Source organism: Miniopterus natalensis, chromosome 12 (genome assembly GCF_054644295.1).
Source record: "Miniopterus natalensis isolate mMinNat1 chromosome 12, mMinNat1.hap1, whole genome shotgun sequence".
Taxonomy (NCBI): Eukaryota; Metazoa; Chordata; class Mammalia; order Chiroptera; family Miniopteridae; genus Miniopterus; species Miniopterus natalensis.
The window spans coordinates 36,483,747-36,507,495 of record NC_142092.1 but is presented as its reverse complement, the minus strand read 5'-3'; the positions used below and the strand labels follow the sequence as shown (position 1 = coordinate 36,507,495).

Below are 23,749 nucleotides of genomic sequence, written 5' to 3'. Positions count from 1 at the left end.
GATATTCAGTCTTTAATATACTTCAAATAAAAGATCTTATCTATGAACAGAGAATAGACACAGGTGAGAGTCACTGATCGGCTGCGGGCATGTGCCCTGACTGGGAATCGAGCGAGAGAGGAAGGAGGGAATCGAGAACAGCGTGGTCCCACCGAATCCAATATAGCACTGTGGGCAGAGGAGAGAGCAGTCACCTATGGCAAATACTGCGAGGAGTCCAGCGTAATAAGTACAGAATGTCCTTTGCAGCTGACAGCAAGACAGCACAGGGGCAGCAGCCCAAGGGAGGAAGGACAAGGATCATTACCATGGGGGGGAGCCAGCCTGAAGTGGGTGGGGGACCGCAAGAGTGCTCAGAAAATGGTAGCCATGTGGGTCCCCACTTTTTGAAGAAGTTTTGTGTTGTAGGGGAGTAGAGAGGCGGAGCAGGAGCCAGAGGGGAGTGTCTGATTAAAAGAGAGGTGTGTTGTTGTTTTTAAATTTCATTGCTTAGAAGATCAGAATATGCTAAAGAATATTTTTGTGATGATAGAAATGATTCAGTAGGGAGGAGATAAGGATGATGCAAAAGAGTTAGTGGTAAAAGGAGTTAATTTATTGAGATACTTGGAGAGGGAGAGAATACAAAACATGCCTCAGGGATTTTAGGTTTTGCCTGAAATAGGAGGGGGGACTTTGGGGAGGGGGGTAGGTTATTATGAGTAAAGCTGGTATAAACATTCTTATTCAACTCTTTTTGCAAATATATGTGTTTATGTCTGTCTCTAGAGTAAATTCCAAAATGGAATTACTGGGTCATATGTAGATTTATATTTAACTCAATAGGAAACTGCCAAAGAGTTCTCCAAAGTGGTTGTGCATTTACCCTCCCTTCAGTTGTGTATGAGAGTCTACATGCTTCTTATTCTTTTTTATTTTTCAGTTTTCTTCTTTCATTTTAAAAATTTCCGTTTCCATCACAACCTGTGGGCTTTTCATAGTGCCATGTGTTCTTGTACTCTGAGGAGGATGGTAATTTTCTGAAAATTTCTTCTGGATCCTGAAGTAAATCATTTGCAAAAATATGCTCACCCTTTTATTTATTTTTTTGATACTGCTGTTTCTTGTTTTGCCATATTTTCATTAAGCTTCGTGTTCCTCTAATATCTGAAGAAGTCCAGACCTGCCTACACTTGATATAGATACAGTGAATGACCTGCCCTTACAACTGTTCTCTGTCCATAATATCAGGCTAAATAATCTTCTAAAGCCTACAAGTGAAGGGCAAGTTCATACACAAAGGTCATGTTTAGGAAATAGTGGAGCATAGGGTGGCTACCACAGCAGAGACTATGTAAAATGCATTCTCCAACTTAATAAGCAAATACATCATATTTAATCAAATATTTGGTCAATGTACCAACACTGCTCTTTCCCTTTTAAGCCAATTGGTGTTGACTAGTACAAATGTGTCAGATTTTTTTTCCCATTTAATCCTGAAAACAAGTTTGTAAGATAGATATTGTCATGGTTGTTGTTCTTACTGTTATAGAAATTAAGAAATAAATTCCTAGAAAATTAATTTGTTCAATGTCTTACAGCTAATAAGTGACAGAACTTTACGTAATTGTTTCAGGCCACTGCCACACAATCCAAAGTCAAGAACTGGAAGTCACGTGATGTATTTAAATCATAGAAACCAAACTTCCAGAAAATTTTAAAGCAATACCAACTTTTTTTTTTAATATATCTTTATTGATTTCAGAGAGAGGAAGGAGAGAGTGGGAGAGAGAGAGAGAGAGAGATAGAAACATCAATGATGAGAGAGTCATTGATCGGCTGCCCCCTGCAAGCCCCCCACCAGGGATCGAGCCCGCAACCGGGGCATGTGCCCTGACCAGGAATGGAACCATGATCTTCTGGATCCTAGGTTGATGCCCAACCACTGAGCAACATCGGCCAGACTCTACCTTGTTTTGCATGTCTGCTAAATTTTTCATTAATTGACTATACTGTGTAACAAAAACTCTTGGCCTTTTTTCCCTTATCCATTAAAGCTTTTCTGTTGAGGTAAAATAGTTGATTTCCTGCTTTAGCACCTGCAACTATATTCAGGTATTACACAATCTCAATGACTCAAGGCTTAAATTAGAATTTTTTTAAAAATCTAATTTCTTTGATTCATGTAAAATTGGGGAAAACTTCTACATTAGCATACCTATTTTAAAATATTGATAAATCTCTGTATTACTGTGTGTCTTACCAAGGAGTCGCTTGGTACAAAGTTAACTGAGACTCGAGTTATTCCAGAAACTGATGGCAATCATCACTGTCAACATGCAAACATCCCGATGCTCTTAAATATCAGGAGGACAAATGCATAAGAATGGAAAGGAAGTCCTTGTGCCACACACACACTTTTAAAAACGTTTTAGTTTATTCACACACAATAGTAAAAGCAGGTTCACAGTGGATATGCTAGACACTTGGGCTTGACTCACACTTTCAAAGTGAGTAGCACTGCACACCTCAGGGAAAATCATTAAAATGAACTGTGAAAAAAAAGAGAGGCATCCTTAATTTACAAGCCACTGAGAATGTCCTTCAGCCTAGCAAACATCACGCTGCCCGTGGGAATGGAATCTCACTTTGCTAACCACTGCTTAAAAGCAAAGCAAGTCTTTTACATAACATAACTCGGAGTTCTCAGCGCTGGCACACACTGATTTTGTGCTTACTATGGCAAGGCCAAGTAATTTCCTTTTGAGTCGGTGTTTGTGATGGCACACTAATTGAAAACAAGAAACACACAAATCCAAACTATTAAAGCCTAGCCAGAGGGACAAAACAAAAGAGAAAAAAAATCAAGGACTTTTTTAAAAGAATCTCGAAAACACTAGAGAAGGGCTTATCCTTTATAGCCGCTGAACAGTAAATACAGATAATAGCTTTCAGAAGGTGAGTGACATCAAACGTCTTCTTTTGTGTACATCGTCTTACTACTTCCAACCCTACTATTTTATTAACTCAAGGTATTATTACCAGAAAATAAAACTAATTTTTTTAAACATGGAAATGCAACCTGAACATTAATCGCCTTAGAAAGTTATGCACTTAATCAACCACTTTGCCATGGCCCCAAATGGCCCACTACTGACCTGTACCCAGCCCTACTTTCACTTCATGCTTCAGCACGTCTAGCACATTGAGAAGGCCGCTCCTGAGCCTGTGGAGAGAGGAGATTGTCAGAACAAGGGGGCCTGTGTGGGCCCAACAGGAGAAAGACACTAACGATAGTGATGGCGCTGGCGATGGCGCTGAAAATGACATTCTCCATCACATCAGTCTAATGCTGACACACACAGTTGTCACATCACAACATCTGAGTCCTAGAGTAAAAATAGATCATGCAAGAGCTTGAATCCTTGCACTGAGGTTAATTCCAGGAGGAAACAAAGAGGCAAGAACAAAAACAGGAAGTAGGGGATCATTTGCAAGGAAAAATAAACTAAAGCTTGCAGTTAGTCCAAAAGTCCTACCGGTCTTTAATATATTTTAACCAACCCATCCTCCTATATTAGGAAGTAGAAATTATAAAGGATTGCCTTTCTCTCCGTCTGGAATAATTTGTTACCCTGAATGAGTAGCAACTATCAAGATCAAAGGAACAAGGGGTGTAACTGGAAAAGGGGTACATTCCGATGAGTCTGGGCCTGTCGGTTCAAATGCAGCCACTGGGGACAGCAGAAACTAGGAGAGATGGTTCCTGCACTGAATCCTGGTCCTTGTGACTCTGAGCTTAATAGATAAGCCGCTTTTCTAAAGAAACGAAGGAAACCAAAAGCAATCCTTAGAAGTCCGAGAAGATGCAAAGGTCAAAGTGGTCGGCTCGAAGACGCACGTGACTATAATTTTCGAAGCCCCAACGTACATGCAATAAATCTCTCAGTTGTTGAGGAAGAGCAGTTGCCATTTAAACAGAAATATATCCATAAAGAAATTTAACTTCAAACCTAAATTTCAATCATGCTTTAATTTAGATGTGTAACTAACGGAAGGGATGTTAAACCCTTCCCCGATATGGCCACTAGACCATAATCATGGTCACTAAGCTGTACCTAGGCAGGATTCCCTGTCATGTGTTACCACTCAATGTCTCAAAACTAGAAGTCTTTGGAACCTGTCAGACACTCCAGAAATAAATCACTGTGCCTCTTGTGCCTTCCCACATTGCCAGTTATGTATCATTTTTTCTTTCACAAAGTCCCTCGGCTTTTAACTGCCGGCACCTCCAACTCTTTGCCAAGGGCACTCTTGAGCTGATAGAACCTGCTCTGCCCTGGTTTGGGGAAGGTCAGAAGCTCCAGGGACTCAATGGCTCTTCACCCCACCCAGTGGTCCCCCAACAATGTTGTTTGGGGTATAACTACCCCAGCTCCCCCACCCCTTGGGCAGAATGACTTGGAGGTCTGCTATGGACACTGGCTCCCTGGGATTTCCAGAACAATTAAACTCCAGGAGCCCATGCTGATAACTTGGTTAATGGTGCACTCTTTACTGACTTCCTTCCCTTCTCTGTCTTACCCCACTAAAGGTGTTTTCTGAGATTGCATCCCTAATAAACTACTCGTACATGAGTCTTCATCTCATGGTCTGCTTCTGCAAGAACTCAAAACAAGAGAACACAAAGTAACTCGAGAGAAAACTAAAATCTAGCAGAAGCTAAATACATTTATCGAATGAATATATGAATGACCCACCCCAGCCTGCTCCTAAGAGGAAGCAGCTCTGTTCTGGGTTGAATAACATCAGAAAGGAGAGCTCCTTTCTCTGTCTAACCCTGGGCCATGAATTCTTAACTTAGCATCCATGGATCAGCATCACGGGATCCATGAATTCCCCAAAATTAGGTGCAGCGTGTTTATATCTCTGGGCGTTCTTCTGAAGATACAGGCCAAAATGCTCATGTGACTCACTTGTGGATCCATAACCTTTCAAAATGTTAAGAACCAGTTATGAATAAAGCTTTTGCATTCTGGCGAACTAGAATAGGGCAAGGTCCCTCCCATGTGAACTGGCATCCTGTTGGATCCAGCAGGTGACATGTACCGTACGTAGAGCGATGGCTTCCAGTAGCACTGCATTCTACTAGTTTGAGTGTTTCTAGCAGTTGGCACAACACAAAGTAATGGGCAATCAGAACCCTCTCCCTGGAACACCTGGCTGGTATGTCCGTGCTCTAAGTTCTGAATGCTATTGGCTTTGAACTCTTTCTGTTGTATTTCCAATTTTCTGTTTTGTGCAAACTCAGAAATTTTAAGAGATGTGGTGCTCTTCAAATGCATACTATGCAGGAAGAAAAAAAAAAAGGCCTGTTAAGTGCTCTCTTTCTCCCCATGAGAGCAAAGATACCTGTCTGTCTATCTAGCTTCTGTCCCAATCAAACCTAACTATAGAAGAGAGATTCAGGAGGAATGACTAAGAAAACATTTTGCAACCCAAACGTTTATAATCTATCAGTCATTGCCTACTTACGTTAAGTTAGAAGTGGGACAATGTGCGATCGATGCTCCTCGTTCCCTGAATACATCCAGTTCTTCTGCAGAAAGGTAGCAGCCATGGGCCATCACTGTCTGGAGAGAAGAGTGTCCTGTGTGGAGTTTACCACTTAACAATGCTTAAGTCAGTCCTTACTCACAACAAGACATAATAGGTACAGACAGAAGCTGTGGCATCTGTCCCTGTTCGTATGTACATGAAGATGTCTGTTAGCATCTTCACAAGAACATTTATGTCCACCTATCTGTATAAAATCACTCAGTATAAGTCACATCTCAAAAGAGCCTGTAAAAACATTGGATTACAAAAGTTTCAGCACATTTGTAGATCTTCTCATTTTCTTTTTTAAATCTATAAAATAAGGAGGGTTGATCCAGGTCATCTACAGCCTAGGACATCCACCCAGTTTGAAGATATTATGATTCCTTCACCTCCACGTTAGAAAATAACCGAGTTACTTTCTTTTCTAAATGGGCATCTGGTGGGGCTGTGCTTGTTCCTATTCTAATTAGAACTTTCTGGAAGTAAGCTTTCCTTTCTCAGTACATGGGAGCTATGGGAGTGATCCTTGGGAAGAGTTGCTCTTTATTTCTGCTCCCAGTTAGATATAGGCACCAGTGGTCTTGACACAAAACCAAACACACTTTATTTCATCACCTATATTTACATTTTCATAAAAATTAGGAAATGTAATATCTTATAAGCATAAGCTCAGAAGGTAAAATTGATCCAAGAAGGCAGGCACTGCATAAAATTCTCTTAATTTTAAGTCTTGGTAATATTTGTGGATTTTCCTGAATAAGACTTTACCCTTTCAAAATTCTTTTTCCCTCAGTACAGAACCTGTACCTGAATAGCTTTCTCCCTTGGGATGCATGGTTCAGAATTTTTGTTAAAATATAATTTTCCTAACTTCTGTGCAAATCAAATTAACATGCAAATTGAAGGTTAATTTATTAATCACAGGGATATATATGTAGTGAAGGATGAAGATTAAGGCATCGCATTTATAAGCTTTATGCAGAATATTAACCTTTCAAATTAGTCATATTCACATCTCCATTCACAAAGTCCCTAAGAATTTATTTGCTGCTGCAGTTAAACTCTCCATGCAGTTTGCACAGTTCATTGAAGGCCAAAGTCAAGGGGTATACTGTTCTAATGAGGTCTCTCCTCACTCATATTAATTTTAATTAACTTGAAACTATTTAATTATAAAATACACACTCATAAAAGCAACCTCAGAGTGTTTAAAAATAAAAAAGTAAAAAGCCCTTCTACTTTCTCCCCCACCTTTAACATTCAAGGTGTGTCTTCCATGCAATTTTTCTAGGTAAGCATGCATCCACACATATGTATATGTACATCAGACAATATTATAAGCCTGTACATCTCATTCTTTGTGAGTGTTGGATAAAGTCCTAATTATGTATATTCTATAATCTTAACAACCCCCCCATGAGAGCCATTTTTTAACTTTCACATGTTAACATTCCTATTCATATTCCTTACAGAATGGACCCTTAGAAATGATCTGCTAACTCCAAGGAGTGTACATTTATGTTCCAATAAATACTGACAAAATGTCCTTGGACCAAATGACATTCCCACCCTCCATGAAGCCTTTAGATTTATTTACTGGGATGAGAGTTCAGGCCTCTTTTTAACTATGTGCACACATACACATGCACACTCTGAGCTTTACTTTAGTCTGGAAAATGCCCAGGTCATGGAAGTCTGAAGAGCACTATGAGATTTTAATTTTAGATATATATGCCCTATTTGACACGATTATGTGATGATATGCAATTTACCTTATTTGTCAGAAGATTGTTTTTATCATACACATCTGTATAGTTTTTATAACTGGGGTATAAGGTTTTCACAGCTTCAGTTTCATCACGATTTTCACTTATATGGCTCTAAAAGAAAAAAAAATAATACTTTCAACTTTTCAATGTAAAATGCCATTAGAAATTATGTTTCCTATCCCAAAATTATGTGGATGGTTTCTACTTGCCTAGGTCAGGGACCACATAGAAAGACAATGAAGACTGTACATGTGTTTTATTTAAAACAATCATATGACAAAGAAACTATGAATGTTCTAACCCATGTAAAGTTCTTCCAACAAAGGCTTTTCAAATTCCAAAGTATAGCAAGAACAAACAAAAATAAATAGTATACCTTGAAGAGTGTTAAGAGCCTCGCTATTTGTGGCCGCCTACCTCTTCTGCTGTTGGCCATTTAAGAAAAGAGTTCAGTGGCCATTAATAAGACAGACAGCATGGCTCACTCATAAGAAAACTGGGTTTGAATAAAGAGAATTGGATTTTAACCCAAGTTCTGACCCTAGTTATGTGTTTTAGGGTGAGTCAGTTTTTTTCTTTGGGCCTCCATTCCCTCATCTCTCAAATAAAACGGTTGGGCTAGATAAGTAATTTTCTAAATTCTTTTAGTTTTGGACATGTTATTCTGATAAAAATTCATAGAAATCCAGTACATAAAAGGAATAAAACAAGTTGTCTCTAATGATGAAGCAGTATTGGGACTCTGGAACCCTGTCTCCATTCTGTCCCCTTTTTGGCTTCCAGAATGAGTTCTTCTGCAGAAAACAATTTGAAAATAACTGAGTTAGACAATCCTGCAGTCACCAAGAAAGAGCCCATAATGCAAGCAAAACAGGTGAGTGCCTTTTCCCACACCAACCTTTCTCCAGGTCACCACAAAACCTGAGAGCATGTGAAGTGTCTTTGAGACACAACACTTAAGTGGAACCACACCTACCTCTAGCCTAAAACAAAAATCATTTCAGACCAGCTGGTGGTGAATATATGTTATGGGAAACAACTCATGAACAAGTTACCACTTCTAAGAAGAGCAATGCCATTTCCCTCTCTCCATGAGGTAGAGTATGCATAGCCACATAAATAACAGAAAAAAACAGCAATATTATAAAAAAGGTGTTCTACCTATGGGGTGAACACTATACCTGGCCTTTAGGAAAGCCCAGACCACTGAAGAAATGCCTGGGCATAAGAGTAGGAGAAAGGATAACCAAATGATTTGTGTCATTTTGATAAATTTGAGTAAATGCACATACATACAAGTACTCCTACCCCCCAGCAAGGATATATTTCCTTTTGTTGTGTGTTGATGGGGTTCAGGACACATTGCCCCATAATATGGCATCTTGGTTTGTTAAAAAATGCCATGTTAAGCTGAAGGAGTTTGAGAAGGGCAGAAGCAGGAAGGTCACGCTGATGGCCCCCAATCCTTCTTTCCCTGAAATAGGTTAAAAAACCCACAGGGGACAGGCGCCTCCCCACACCCAGAGGAAAAGAGCACCCTTATCTCTGAAGACAAAGGGAGCCAAGAAAAAGCTGAACAAACAGGCCTTGCTAAGTTTCCTAGCCTTACCTCACAACCCTTAACCTAAGCTATTCCCCCACAACCGTGCATTCTTCATCACACCTAGCAAAAAATCTTTAGGTCGAACTGTTTCTCCGTAGTTTCACTTCCTGTGAAGGTCCCTGAGTCATGTAAAACTTACATTAAATACATTTGCATGCTTTTCCCCTGTTACTCTATCTTTGTCAGTTTAGTTCTCAAACCCACACAGGGACCCTAAGAAGGTAGAGGAAAACTTTTTCCTGCCCTACAACTGTGTGGGATTGAGTCAAAACTTCAAATATCACAGGCTGTAAAACAAAAAGCAAACAAACAAACAAACAACAGCAACAAAGAGAGACTTGGGAAAGATGAGAATAGTTAATGTGACCTATCAAGATAAATCTTTAAAAAATACAAACTACCTTCTACCCCACAAGTGAAAGAATCAGTGTGTTGCCTTTCCCCTGACTTTCCCTTTGTTATAAGATAGTCAATTCTTAAGAGGAGGAATTTTAGTGCTGTATGTAATGAAGCTTGGATGGAGGAAGGCAAGCTCCCAACTTCCAATTTTAACCCAGCTGGAAGCTTTAAAAAGTGTTTTATTCCTAAATTGCAACTGCTTAATGACAAAGTAAAATATACTTTTTTTTTTGTTCCTGATTTTAAATTAAGAAACTTGGAACAAAAGGGCTTTTAAATGCATTTTGTAAGGTGGAAATTCAGTTCTTATTGTTTTATTGTTTTTTAAATAATAGGCGGTTCCTTCAAAGATAAAGGACTCGAACATCGAGAAAGCATCAAATGAAAGAGTAGAAAAGACATGCATTAAATGTATCCTACAGACAGCAGGTACCCAGTCTGTCATAGATCTCGCTGGGTTATTTGTGATGGCCTCATCTCTGTAGGCCTGATCAGGGATGATTGAGAGGAAAAGGAACTTCCATTTTCTTAGCTGAAAAAATTAAAGAACTGGATTTAGCTGAGGTCTGAAAGGGCCCTCCCTGTCCCATGATGCCACATCTCTAGGAGATCTCAGGAGAAGAACTGAAGATTACTGCCAGAAAGCAAGATGATCTGGGCAGAGGTCTGGGCAGAGGCATGAACAGGAGAAAAATACCCACCTGAATGTGCAAATCATGGGTCTTCGCGATGTTTCCAAGTTCGCTCATCAACTGCTCAGTGCAGGAAAGGGAGAAACGTGGTGTCACTATGGGCTTCACTCTAGGATACTGGAAATAATAAAAAATAGTTGATAAGGAAACTGGATATTATGAATGCATAGTATATCCCAAAGTGCATATCATAAGAGATGATTTTATGTCTTGATATTTGGGGACAGTCCCCCTTTCTGAGAGTGGGTGGAAGTCCTGGGTTTCATGGGAACAACTCATGGCTGAAGAAAAAGAAGAGTATATTCTGTAGCTCCAAGGTCAATGGAAGAAGGTCTCCTCCCGAATTATGGCCACCCCTGGCTCCACATCACAGGAGGGCTCCATGGAGGCCTACACTGGTGGCCTTTGTGAAGAGACTTGAGAGGCAGAAGGAGAACTTCCAAAGGAGAGATCTGGGGAGACTAGAGGGAGGCAGTGGCCTATTTCCCTTCCTGCATCTTAGGGAGGTGTGTTGGTCATGGCACCCCCGAAGGCTGTTTAGTTGCAGAACTGGCTCTGCTGTCACCTGAGGTGAGGGTCTGAGCAGGAAAGAAGACTTCAGAGAGGGATGGTGAAAATAAGGATCCACAAAACTCCACCTAAGTCTCCCAAGGTCAGGTTGAAAGAAATTCTGAGGTTCCCTATGGTTTCCAATCAGACCTCAAAGGATGCTAAGGGAAGGTACCAGGGAACCATGAACCAGCCTGCTGGGGGTGGGGACAGGAAACAGCACTACTTCCATAGGCTCACCAACCCCAGGGCCACAAAGGGAGGTGCCTGGCCGAGTGCCCGCAGGCCATGTGACATGCCACATGTATGTATACGGACCAAGGCGGCCTGGGACAGGGGCAGCAGGGCTGGGTACCACCTGCCTTTCAGATCAGGTCAAGGGGTACAACAGGCCAGAGACAATATCAACAGAGCCCACAAACACCACGCCTCAATTTCTAGTTGCCACCAATCCATCCGCAGCCATGAAGCCCTCCCCCACCTCCCCAGAGACCAATCCTGTGAAATTAGAGAGGAAGAGGAGGGAGAGGAAGAAAAGAGAGAGAAAGAGAAAGAGGAGAGGAAGAGAAAACTGCCAGGAAAGCAAAAACGGCCTGAGCTCACTGAGCCGAGCTGACAGGCCCGCTGTGGAAACAACCTGCGGCTCTAGGGAAGCGCTTCTGCGGGCCTGGGAAGGAGCCAGAGGCCCGCATCTTTCTCTGCCAAGCGACCTAATCACAAATCCTACGACTAAGACAAAGGCAATCCCGAAACAAGCTGGCGACACGTTTACTTACGTTCTTTTGGAGCATTTCTGACACGAATCTGAAATAAGGCAACAAATGGGAAGTTAGAAAATGTAAGCATTTTCAAAAAAATTTGTTTCAAAGGATGAAAACATGATCTTTCCAAGTCCTGTTTTCCACGCAAACATTTCTAACACTGCGTATGTTTCACCACCACTAATTAAAGATTAACAAGTAGTAATTACTGAGCCTTCTCATTTGCAGAGATGGAGTGCAAAATCACCGGGAAATGCCATCTCGCCATGTGACATGAGCTGGGCCCCTCGTGAGCATTCCCGCAGCACTCAGGCCGCCCCGCCAGCCTGGGCTGGGCTGGGGGAATGTTGCCCTGTGCGATGCTCCGGGGATGTTAGAGTTCCCGAATCCTATGCACCCGGAGGCATTTAGAAGCCATGGGCTCTCTACTCCTGATTTCCCCGAAGTGGAAGCTACTTGCTCACACAATATCATCCTTTATTTCCAAAGGCAGAGTCCTACTCCTCCTGGATTTGGAGTAAGGCAGAAGATGAAGGCCAGAGCTGGTTGTGAAACGGATGGGGAGGGGGGTGGTGATCTTACCAATTATATCTCCAGGGATGGTGATACATGCATGGCCTATGAAATGGCTAATTTTGCCCTGACTGGGAATATGTACTAGCTACACTTTCCTATCCTCTGGTATTCCTTTTCCCTTTGTTTCAGAATAAAATGTGAATTAAGGCTCACTATGACCACAAACACACATTCATGGAAAAGTTGAGCTGATGGCCAATGCTAAGGGGAGGTGCACGCTTCCTTTTCCCTGGGAGCAGGGAGCAGCCCGTGAGCTTCCTTTTCAGAAGACACACTTAAATGAAGGAGGCCTGGGGCATCCAGAGAAGCTGGGCTTCTGAAATTTGCACTGGGATACATTTGGTCTTGAGGAAGACTTAAATGGGAAGAAATTTCTTCTATGTATATCTCTTGGGTGTTGAGTGTCATGCAACACAATTCCTTGTCAAATCCTCAAGGCACTATGAAAAAGCCATTAAAGAAATGTAAAAAAAGTAGTTATAGGATCAGTAGAACATCTCAATGTAAGATAAAAAGTTCAAACCCGTGTTCTTCAAGGGTCAACTGTAACTTATGAGCAGTTCTGTAAGTAGTAAATATCCATCTATCACTTAAAGCAAGTCCAATTTACAGGAGAAGATCAGATCTACATTAAAGGAGAGGGAGAGGGTAAACCATTTACTTCCAAAAAGAAGCCCTCATTTTACAATGGGGTTTACCCTAGGACTCCTATCACAAGTTCCCAGAAGCTTTAAAATATAGTTTGATATACAAAAGTAGTATTGACATGCAATGATTCTTAGGACCAGATCAACTTCATAAAGTTGGGCAAAACCACACTGTAACGTATGTGCATATCCTGCCTGGGTCAGTGCCGTCTCCAACTCTATCAGTGCAGCAGAGGGACCGCCCACGAAACAAATCAGGACAAACATACCTCTCTGTCTCCTTGATTGATTCCTCAGTGGTCTCCTTGTATTCCGGAACAGTGTCATTCATATCCATGCAGACTTTGCCCACAAATGCCCGCTGCCCAAATTTATCTGTGAGGTACACAAAAAAAAATCTGAAATTATGTGTCTTTCACACAGAGTAGCTTTTCTGAGCCTTTAAAAAATATGTTTAAATTCAAATCATTACAAAAACACAGGTGAGAATGTGAAAGATTATCCCTTAAGAAGAATAACAACAGCCCAGCCGGTGTGGCTCAGTGGTTGAGCGTCAACCAAGAGGTCACTGGTTCGATTACTGGTCAGGGCACATGCTCGGGTTGCAGGCTCAACCCCCAGTAAGGGACAAGCAGGAGGCAGCAAACGGATGTTTCTGTCTTCTCTCTTATCCATGTTTCTATCTGTCTCCTTTCTCTCTCCCCTTCCTCTCTTGCTAACAATCAATAAAAACATATTTTTTTGAAAAAAAGAACAATAATAAAAAACCCCCATTAAGTTCTGTGAGTAGTAAATATCCATCTATCACTTTAACTACCCCCTCTCCTATCCCCATTTCTAGGCTGGCCAGGTAATATTTGGGTGTTTTTTACTTATTACTCAGCTTTTCCCTTTGCTTACAGTTTGTCTATATTTTTACTCAGTCATAACTATCCTTGTTCCCATTTTATCGCATGGAAAAAGAGAGGGCAGCCTTGGATCCTGGTGAGACACTATTCGACCTTGACATGTCTACCCCTTGCTTCTTCTTTCTCCCTTCTCTTTTTCCATGGCCCACAATCTCCCTCCTGTCTCCTACTGCACCCCTGCCCCCTGGATGGACTCTCTCTAGCCTTCCTCCACTCATGGCTTGTGGTAAGAGACAGGGCACTGGAGTTCAACAGACCCGGTTGAATTTGACCCCTTACCCCTCTAATTACTTCAAGGATGGTGGATATTATTTGTTTAAGGTCTAAACCTGTGTGTCCAGTGTCCTCCGCTATGTGCAGGGCCAGAAGGAATATACCCAGTGATGTATATAAAGTGTCTGGCACACGCTTAGAAAAGATACTGCCTCTATTCTTAACTGTAGCTATGCCAATATTGTTATCTGTAAAAATTTTATTTAGTCCTGCTAGCAGCTCCCAACACTAAAGAACCTAGTTCTATTTAGAGGTTCTAGAGGGATTCTATTTTAGCTAGGAAGTTGAATCTACAGTGGGCAGTGTTAATTTTTTTACAATGTCTCCACCTCTGTCATAAGAATCTTACAGGAGTCTTACTGCCTCTCTTTTTCCCTGTAATTCATTTTATTTTTATTTTTATTTTATTATTACTTTTTAAAATATATCTTTATTGATTTCAGAGAGAGGAAGGGATAGGGAGAGAGAGAGATAGAAACATCAATGATGAGAGAGTCATTGATCGGCTGCAGCCCGCAACCCGGGCATGTGCCCTGACCAGGAATCGAACCCCGATCCCCTGGATCCTAGGTTGACACTCAACCGCTGAGCCATGCCCGGCTGGGCCCTGTAATTCATTTTACTAACTGGCCATTAAATTACTCTTTTTTATTTTTTATTTTTATTTTTATTTATTTCTTTTTTAAATATATCTTTATTGATTTCAGAGAGAGGAAAGGAGAGGGAGAGAGAGAGATAAAACATCAATGATGAGAGAGCCATTGATTGAGCCCACAACCCGGGCATGTGCCCTGACAGGGAATCAAACCCCGATCGCCTGGATCCTAGGTCGACGCTCAACTGCTGAGCCACGCCCGGCCGGGCTAGATTACTCTTTTTTAAAACACCGCCTTGATTACATACCTCATCTGGCATCAAAACCTTTGAGTTGTTGATGCATGTTCAAATCTCTCCACAGTCTGGACTGTCCCATTTCCCCAACCTCCTCTCCCACCCCCACCCCCCGTTCAATGAATCCTGCCTCCAGTTCAGCTACTCTGCTCCCTACTTCCAGTGTCTGCTTCGCCTTGGCTCATGTCATTTTCCCTGTGTGAAGGACATTTTCCTCTTTCCCCATTTTATCTTCCCTTCAAAGCCAAGTTTAAAAATCCCTTCCCTTCCATGAAGTCTTCCCAGATGTTCCAGTTCTGGGTTCTCTCTGTCTCCTCTCAAAACAGCAACAGTGTCATCCTTCAGGCCTTGGACATCAATGACTTTGGTCAGCAAGCAGCAGTGTCAGCATATCAGCCAACACCATTTACTGAGCACCTGCCATGTGCTAGGCACTGTGTTTCATACAAGTTTTAGAATCATCAACCTAAATCAAGTCCCACCTCTGCTTACTAGTTATGTGACTTGGGCATGTTTCATAATCTCTCTGAGCATCAGTTTATCCATCTGTAACACAAGGACATAATAACTACCTCAGAAGGTTGTCTGCAACTGAGCTGACATAATCCATGCAGAGCACTTCGCACAAAGCCAGGCATCTTAGTAAGAGCACTACAGCTGTTCCTAAAGTTACTAATCAATGTGTATAGTTATTAATCAATTAGTCCTATCAAGCTCCTCAAGGGCAGAGGCTATGTTCTGTTTCATTGTGTTCCCAGCAATCTGCACAGTGCTCTGAGTTTAACCAACACACAAAATATTTATCTGTTGATTATAATAAACTGTTGCCATTACTAGAATCAATAAACCTGCTCCAAAAAGCCCTAAATTAATACACAAAATTCAGACTTATACACATCATTCTGGAACCAAAAACCATAAGTAAATAATCAAATTACTTATACAAGAAAAACATTTAAGGGCCACAGTAATACACAGACACCTAATTACTTGCAAGAAATGCAATGCTCAAATTCTAGCAATTAAAAGGCAAGACTGAAAACTAGAATGACTCCCTGCCAGACATGGTCTGGCTGGCTTTGCTGGATATGCCCATAAACTACGCTTTCATCTCCTCACCTGTAATTTCCGCAAGAAGCAGAGATGAGTCAGTGTGTATTGTTCCAAAGTAACAAGCTGTGGTTGTTCCATTCTTCAGCGTTCTCCTCTAAAAATACACCACAAAAACCATGAGTCACGTGTGCCAAGAAGGTCACATGGCATATACAGATGAAAATAGAATTCTCATTTCCAATTTTAAAATGTTTTAATTTAAAGGTATGCCATCTCAATACGAAATACAGTTCAGGTAAATGGCAAAAATACTGATATTCTAGAAGTGTGAACTGGAGAAGTTGGTACTTTTGATTCCCTAGATTCACACAGTTCTGTGTTGCAGAATTCATAAGATGTGATGCTCATTAATTCCTTATCTTTTAGGGTTGTGTAAAGATATGCACACTTTATTGCATTTGGGAGTGAATAAAGGAGATTTTTCTATCTATTATAGGGTAAAATAATTCAACCAGACTTCTAGTTCAACTTGGCAGATTGATCACATATATCTCTCTCTCTGTCTTCCTTAGCAAATTTCCACTAAAATAACAGTAAAAGAGTGCAAAATTTATTCACTAGCAAGAAGAACATAAGAAGAGGCAGGCACAGAAGAAACATTTCAACATCTTCTTGGAAGACAAAAAATATGGATGAGAACCTGAAAGCAACTTAGGAAGAGAGAGAAGCAAGTGGTTGTTAATAGGGAATTGGCTCCAAGTCTGTCTACAGATGAAGCCCAGGCAGGACCCTTCTGCTCCCTGTTGAAAGCAGCCAACCACCCCTAACCTGTTCCTTGAAGGAGACATTTACTCTTTGTAGAAACTGGGTAGTGTTTAGAGGATACAAGCCTCAAAGGACAAGGTGAGGCTAGACTGCAAAGAAGAGATTTAAGAGAAAACCTGGCTCACCTCCAGGGCCCCTTGGTCAGCTTGCCCAGAGTGCCATCTATATTACCACCACCACTCCTGGCAGGATTGAAGGTCTCTTCCTTAGAGAAGATGAGTGGCACTACAAGAAAGATGCCCTCACAATGATGTGTGGGACCCATGTTTGAAAAGGCTGTTCACTACTTTCACTGTTTATCCTATGCTGAAGTTCACTAGCCAACAAGAGCTGCACCGCTCCCCCCCCCCCCCCCCCCGGCCCCCAGACCTTCCAATCACATCTTAGGGCATCACCCTTAAATGTGAATGTACGTTCAAAGTTCAACAGACACTGGAGGAGAGCTGCTATGAAAAGGAGAAGGGGGAAGAAAAGTCTAGAAAAAATATTGGAGGAGCCCTAGCTGGTGTGGCTTGGCTCAGTTGGTTGAGCACCCTCCCATGCACCGAGAGGTAGCTGGTTTGATTCCTGGTCAGGGCACATGCCTGGGTTTCGGGCTCAATCCTCAGTAGGGAGCATGCAGGACACAGCTGATTGATGTTTCTCTCTCCCTTTCTCTCTCTCTCTCAAGTGAATAAAACCATATTTAAATATATATATTGGAGGAAATAGGGTCAGAAAGAAGCGTGATTTAAAAAACAACTATTGTTAACATTCTCAAAGAATTAAAGAAGATATCACTTCTATAAGACAAGCACAGAATGCTATGAAAATCAAAGAACAGGAGCTCTCCAAAAGTAAAACTTTTATAAGTGAAATTTGGAAGACAATAGAAGGGTTGTAGGATAAATTAAAAGAGAATCATTCAGGTGAATAACATACTGTGAACTTAAATAATAAGGAAGGACATACCCTATATCTCAGACAGCAGTCTCTACTCTGCATCAGCCAACTGCTGAAAAACGCAGATGAGAGCCCAGTGATGTCAGTTAGTCCCAAAGGCCAAGGGAATTTGAAAAACTGGATTTTTTTTTTGTCAATCTTTTCAAATTTTAAGACACTTTGCATATGAAATAAAATACATCTGGCTGCTAATAGAGGATGATTACGGCCAGTCAGCTGAAGACAAGGATGAGCTCTCTATCAGAATCACAAGTCCAGGAGGAAAGGTAATACCATGGCAGAGAGACACCTAATTCAATCTCTAGCAACTCCAAAGGTGTCCGGATCCTGGTGCACTCAGTAAACATTTACTGAATGAACACCTGAGGAAGCTGAATTACTAAGCAACAAGAGACATAAAATGAACTAAAATCAGTATTCTTAGATAAAGAAAATACGACATGATGTCCTTGAAAGAGGACAGGCTATTATAACAGTAGAGTGAATGAATGACTTGCAAAACTGGACCATTGGCGTTCTTTAACAAAGTAATACAAAGTTATACACAGAAGTTACAACATTTTTCTAGTAGGAGTTACCGAAACAAAGAACAGATTGAAGGGAAGGATATACTCAGAGAGAAAGAAAGAGAAATACATTTCCCAAATTGGAAGACAGGAGTTCCCTTATTGAATGAACTACATATCAAAGATAAAAAGTTGAAAAAAAATCTGTAAGTGAAATTTCAGAACATCCCGAAAGACAGCAAATTAGCCAGAATGGAATGAGAATCAGATTGACATCAGCACATTGGATGCTGATGGGCAAATCATTCCAAATAGAATTATCTCTACAGTGAAAGTGCATCATTCAAGAGTCAGAACAAAGTAAAACCATTTTTGGTAATTCAATGATTTGGAATGTTTATCACCCACTTTATTGAAAAAGGATTTCAAGAAAATTTAAAAAATGAATCCAAAAGAAAGACAGGGGATCCAAATAGCAAAAGGAAAAAATAAAGCTCATTGTTAAATTAAGTGCAGATGTTGAAAAATAATAAACTGGAATTAAATTAAAAGAAAATTAATATTAAATTTAAAAGTTAAAGCTTATTTTAAATATAGTGTAGATGGTAAAAAAATAATAAACTGGAACTAAAATCTCAGGTAAGAACATGGTGAAAGGGGTCATAACACAAAGAAGGGAAGGTTATGTAAGATTCTAGTGTTGTTATATGAGAGAATAGAGAGGAAAATGCTAGAAGACTTGCTTAACGCTTTTAACAACTTAGTCTAATAGAGATGTAAAAAATGTCATGTTGACAGAGAAAACACAATCTTTAAAAAAAAAAGTGTAGATAACCATAAAAATTGACCTTTTGTTAGATCTTAAAATAACAGTTAATTAATTCCCAAGAAAAATAATCATACAAATTACATTCACTTACCAGAGTAAAATAAAACTCAAAGTTAAAACAGAAATATAATCAAACATTTTCTAAATTCACAAAATTTTAAACACCTTTCTAAAATCTGGGCCTGAAGATGAAATCAAAATGAAAAATTTCAGCTATTTAGCAATGAGGACAATGGAAATACTATCCATAGATGTAAAAAAATCTATCGTGCAAAACTCTGTGGTCTTGATGGCCCATTTATTGAAGTATAGATGTAGAACCATTTTCTGAGGGAGAAAATAAAAAAAACAAAAATATCTCGATTTTATTCATGGTTACTGCCTCAGCACCCCTATGCATTGCCATGGGCAGTCTTCACCCTAAGGACAGGATCTAATTAACAAATCTTAACTTTCTTTTTTAAAAAAAATTATCTTTATTGTTGAAAGTATTACAGATGTCCCCTTTTCACCCCACTGACCCCTTCTACCCCGCACCCACCCCCCACCCAAGGCCTTCACCACACTATTATCTGTGTCCAAGGGTTATGCATATAAGTTCTTTGGGAAATCTCTCCCCCACCCCCCACCCCCCACCCATCCTCACCTTCCCTCTGAGATTCCTCCATCTGTTCCATGCTTCAACGTCATTAAATCTATTTTGTTCATAAGTTTATTATGTTCTTTAGATTCCACATATAAGTGAGATCATGTGATATTTTTCTTTCTTTGCCTGGCTTATTTCACTTAACTTAATATTCTCTAGTTCCATCCATGCTGTCCCAAAGGGTACGAGATCCTTCTTATAGTATGTAGACTTGCTCATAATCAGAAACATTGGGTGTGTGAACTGCAAATACTTGTTGAGAATAACAACTATTTTGTACTCACTGACATTAAATTCTTACTCAAATCTCTGAATTAATAAATAAAATTTAAGGAGTACGGCCTGAAGGATACATAGTTCTAGATACTCTCTCTAAACAAAAACTGACATATCTGGACTTTTTGATACTATAGCACCTAGATAGTATATATTTTGATGACATAGCATGTAACTACATTGGAATATTGGGAATAATATTCTTACATTTCAGTATGAGAAATAGATGTGCTTTACCTTAACAAATGTTCCTTTTTAATCATACCGACAGTGTAAAATTGAAAACTGACTTTCCTCTCTGGGTCAGCTGCTAGATACTTAAAGTCAAATTTCTGACAAACTCTAACAAATGTGTGGACTCCCATGGGATACATTTACCTCTTGGTTTCATTTTATTTTTCCTCTCCCTTTTTCCTTTGCTATGATTTTGTGACTCATTTTCTTCTGTTGGATACTATTCAATTTTAAGAAATCTCAAGCCCTTTTTAAAACAATTCAAGGTATAAATAAAATTTGAAAATAAAAAGATCTAGTGTAGTTAACACAATTCATTCACAGCCCTAGCCCTTCTCAGTTTTTCTGGTGTCATGTGGATGCATGCTAAATATGTAAGATCCACAATTGCACTGCATTTATAATTGAGGCAAGTGTATACATGATAGCACTTGTTTTTATCCTTCAAGGCTTGAATAATGCAAAACCAGGAAACTGGCAAGATAACTGGTCACTATAATGCTTATAATATTGTCGCCATCACATAACCATCATCTTAGGAGAAAATCCATCAATGAGTCCAACAAAAATGCAGCAATATTTATACTAAGTGTACTGAATAATAAGAGGCAGTGGTCAGGTAAGAAGGTATTTGTAGCTTAAATTCTCAACTGCAGAAGCTGTTTCTGGCTGCTAAGTGGAGTGGGTATAGGGTTGGGGTGGAAAGATGGGAAATGATTTTCTTGAGAGAGTGAAAGGAAGGACATTTTCCCAGCTTTCAACATAAAGTTGGCACACACTACAGACACTGTTCAAAGACTGAACTAGCCCCATAGTTCCCTCTAGTGGTATTGACTCTTGTCACACCCCTAAATGCCCTATAAAGGGACCATCCTATTTTCTCTCCTTGTGAAGCTACCAAAATAGTGTGACAGTCTTCTAATTGTAATTTTAATTTTTAATTTCCTTGGGTATTTTTTAAAGCAAACAGAGCACTTACCATATGTCAGGCACTATTTTAAGAGCCTCACAAGTATTAGCTTGCTAAATTATAACAATCCAGTGAAATAGGTACTATCGTTATCTCTATTTTTTTTATGGATGAAGAAGATGAATTGAAGAACTTTTCAAAGGTTGCACAGCTATTCCATATGGTCTCCAGAACAGCACTCTGGATTAGCAGGAGTAAGGGAACACACATATACATTAAACCTAAATTTAGTAAAGTAAAACACAAAAAGCAAAAGACAGAGTCATGAGATCCCACCTGATTGGGGATCTGGGAGTTTGAACTCAAGTCCTCTCTTTGCTAGTGACCAGTTGTGTAGGTCAGGTGGTCCCAAACTCACTGGGCTGTGGAAGAACTGAAAAAATCTCTAAAGCTCATTCTAGCCTTAACTGCCTGTGTTTTATGCTTAAAATAAGCTCCAAGAAATTGATATTTCTACATATGACCAAACACATACACTAATACTCACAAGCAGGATACTTACGACAACTTTGGTATACACTTCTTCAGCAAAGTCGATGCTCTGGAAGTTGAGTTCTGTAGGAAATGTGTACTCAGTCAGCCACTCCAGAAGCGGTAGGTCCACCTTACTCCCAGCAAAATAATACTGAGGAGCATGGATGTGTGTATCAACCAGCCCGGGCATGAAGAACTCACTGGAAATTAAGATGAGAGAAAAAGAATTTCATAGCATTCCTAGTCGTTTTCCATACCTTTAGCAATGGTTTCTCTTAGCAATGGTTGAATTGTTTACCCCACATAGGTTTAGAGCTGATGCAATCAGACAACTAAATTCTCCTATTCTTTAGAGATCAAGATATAAAAATGAAGCTCTGCTAGGAGAGATATGGCTCCTAAGTTGGAATGACTGGTGTGAGGGTAATCACAAATGATGGAGGGAGAGAAAATCACAGCACTGGGCAGGAACAAAGCAGTTGTGGCACAAGAAAAGCGTAAAGTTATGCTTTCATTCTATGAGTCTGCTCTCACATTGGGGGTTGTAAGACAGGGAAAAAAGGAGAGAGGAGGTATTCAAACCTTCTAGGGCCACGCTGAGGAATTAGATATAAGTCACTCAGGATGACCGCAGATGAGAACTGAAGCTATGACTGCATTGCCAGCCATTCTCTAGCTGTTTCTGACCACGCCTGCTCTTACCCTAGTCCACCAACTAATTTTCGCATTTCTATGAACACTTATAAAAAAAGTCTTGGAAAGATGTTTTTAAAAGTTTTTGGAGGCCCAGCTGGTGTGGCTCAGTGGTTGAGCCTCGACCTATGAACCAGGAGGTCACTGTTCAAGGTTCGATTCCTCGTCAGGGCACATGCTGGGGTTGTGGGTTCAGTCCCCAGTAGGGGAGGTGCCAGAGACAGCCAATAAATGACCCTCTCTCATCATTGATGTTTCTATCTCTCTCTCCTTCTCCTTTCCTCTCTCTGAAATCAATAAAAACATACATGTTTTTAAAAAGATTATACTTTTTAAAAAAAATTTCAGAGGCACTACTCATAGAATTGAGGCAGCCCAATGCTAACAGATACTTAAAACTTTTCTAAAGAAGCATTTCTGTTCACTGGTATTTATTAAGTGTCTAATGTCATCCACCAAACAGATATTTGTTAAAAGATACTATCCACCACCACCACCACCATCACCTCAAATAAATATTATATTTTTATATATATAAGGGACTTGAACTCAAAACAGGACCAAACAAAAAATCCCTTACACTACCAATTCAGATGTATACTACCTCAGTGGAAAACAAACAAAACATGAGTATCTATAAGTGCTTATTTTTTTAAATGATAACTATAAATGGTGGCAATAATGATAATGACGATGGTGACAGCAGGCAATGTAAACCAAAGATATACATAGACTGAACACTGGGCACAGGGTTCTATGGGCATCACCGTATTTGCTGATTATAGGGTTTTAGTATATATATTCTTGACTTAGACTGCATGATTATGAATTCATGCCCCACCATAAACCAGCATTGGGATATTCAGCATGTCATTTAATATCTCTGTGGCTCAGTTTCTCCTTATGTAAGATGGAGTAGTAGTAGAATCACATGGCTTTTATGAAGATCGAATTAGCATGCATAAAAACATTACTTAGGTGATCGAAAACACTGAAAAAATGTTACTTGTGATGGTGATGTAATGCTCACAACAAACTATGAAGTAATATTGTCATTCTCATTTACCTAAGAGTAAGCTGCAGCTCAGGAAATTTAAGTAGCTTGAAAAAAGTAAATGTTCAACTAGTCAGCTCTGCAACTTGGATTCAAACCTTGGCCATTTGTCAGTAGACTCAGTACTCTTGCTCATTACCTTCCACTTGACAAGACTTCTAATTCACTTTAGAAATGAAGAGTAGTGACAACCTGTAAGCATGGCAAGAAGGTGTGTGTAGTGGGCCTACCGTGTATGGGGATTGCAGAGACAAAGGATGAAATATGGATCCCTCTTAGCTCTAGTCACTGACCTCTCCTCCCCAGGATACTTCAGTCCTTGCGTCTTCTATTGTCTCTACCGCCATAAAATGGAATAGCAGTGTGACTTCTGCATGTAGTTGAATTGTTCAAACAAATATTATTTTCCGGGTCTCTAATGTGTTTAAGAAACCCTGCTAAGCTTTGTGGGGAGTACAAAGAGAAATAAGGCATCTTCTTGTCCTCAAAGAGATTATAATCTAGTTGAGGAGATTAAGGATGAGTGAGGGTGTGTGTGTGTGTGTGTGTGAGAAGAGAGAAAGAGAGAGAGCGAGAGAGCGAGAGAGAGAGGGAGAGAG

The 23,749-nt window shown here is 40.1% G+C and overlaps 1 protein-coding gene across 1 annotated transcript in view; it reads right to left on the bottom strand.

The window, feature by feature from the left end:
• Window positions 1-23,749, bottom strand: part of GDA (guanine deaminase) — a 57,665-nt gene that overhangs the window by 5,770 nt on the left and 28,146 nt on the right. Inside the window, exons 3-10 of the mRNA XM_087823184.1 lie at window positions 21,432-21,603; window positions 15,768-15,855; window positions 12,846-12,951; window positions 11,369-11,396; window positions 10,053-10,160; window positions 7,353-7,460; window positions 5,515-5,612; window positions 3,138-3,205 (exon numbers count right to left, since the gene is read on the bottom strand). Of these exons, the coding sequence (XP_087679310.1) occupies window positions 3,138-3,205; window positions 5,515-5,612; window positions 7,353-7,460; window positions 10,053-10,160; window positions 11,369-11,396; window positions 12,846-12,951; window positions 15,768-15,855; window positions 21,432-21,603 (776 nt within the window). The remainder of the gene's footprint in view (window positions 1-3,137; window positions 3,206-5,514; window positions 5,613-7,352; window positions 7,461-10,052; window positions 10,161-11,368; window positions 11,397-12,845; window positions 12,952-15,767; window positions 15,856-21,431; window positions 21,604-23,749) is intronic.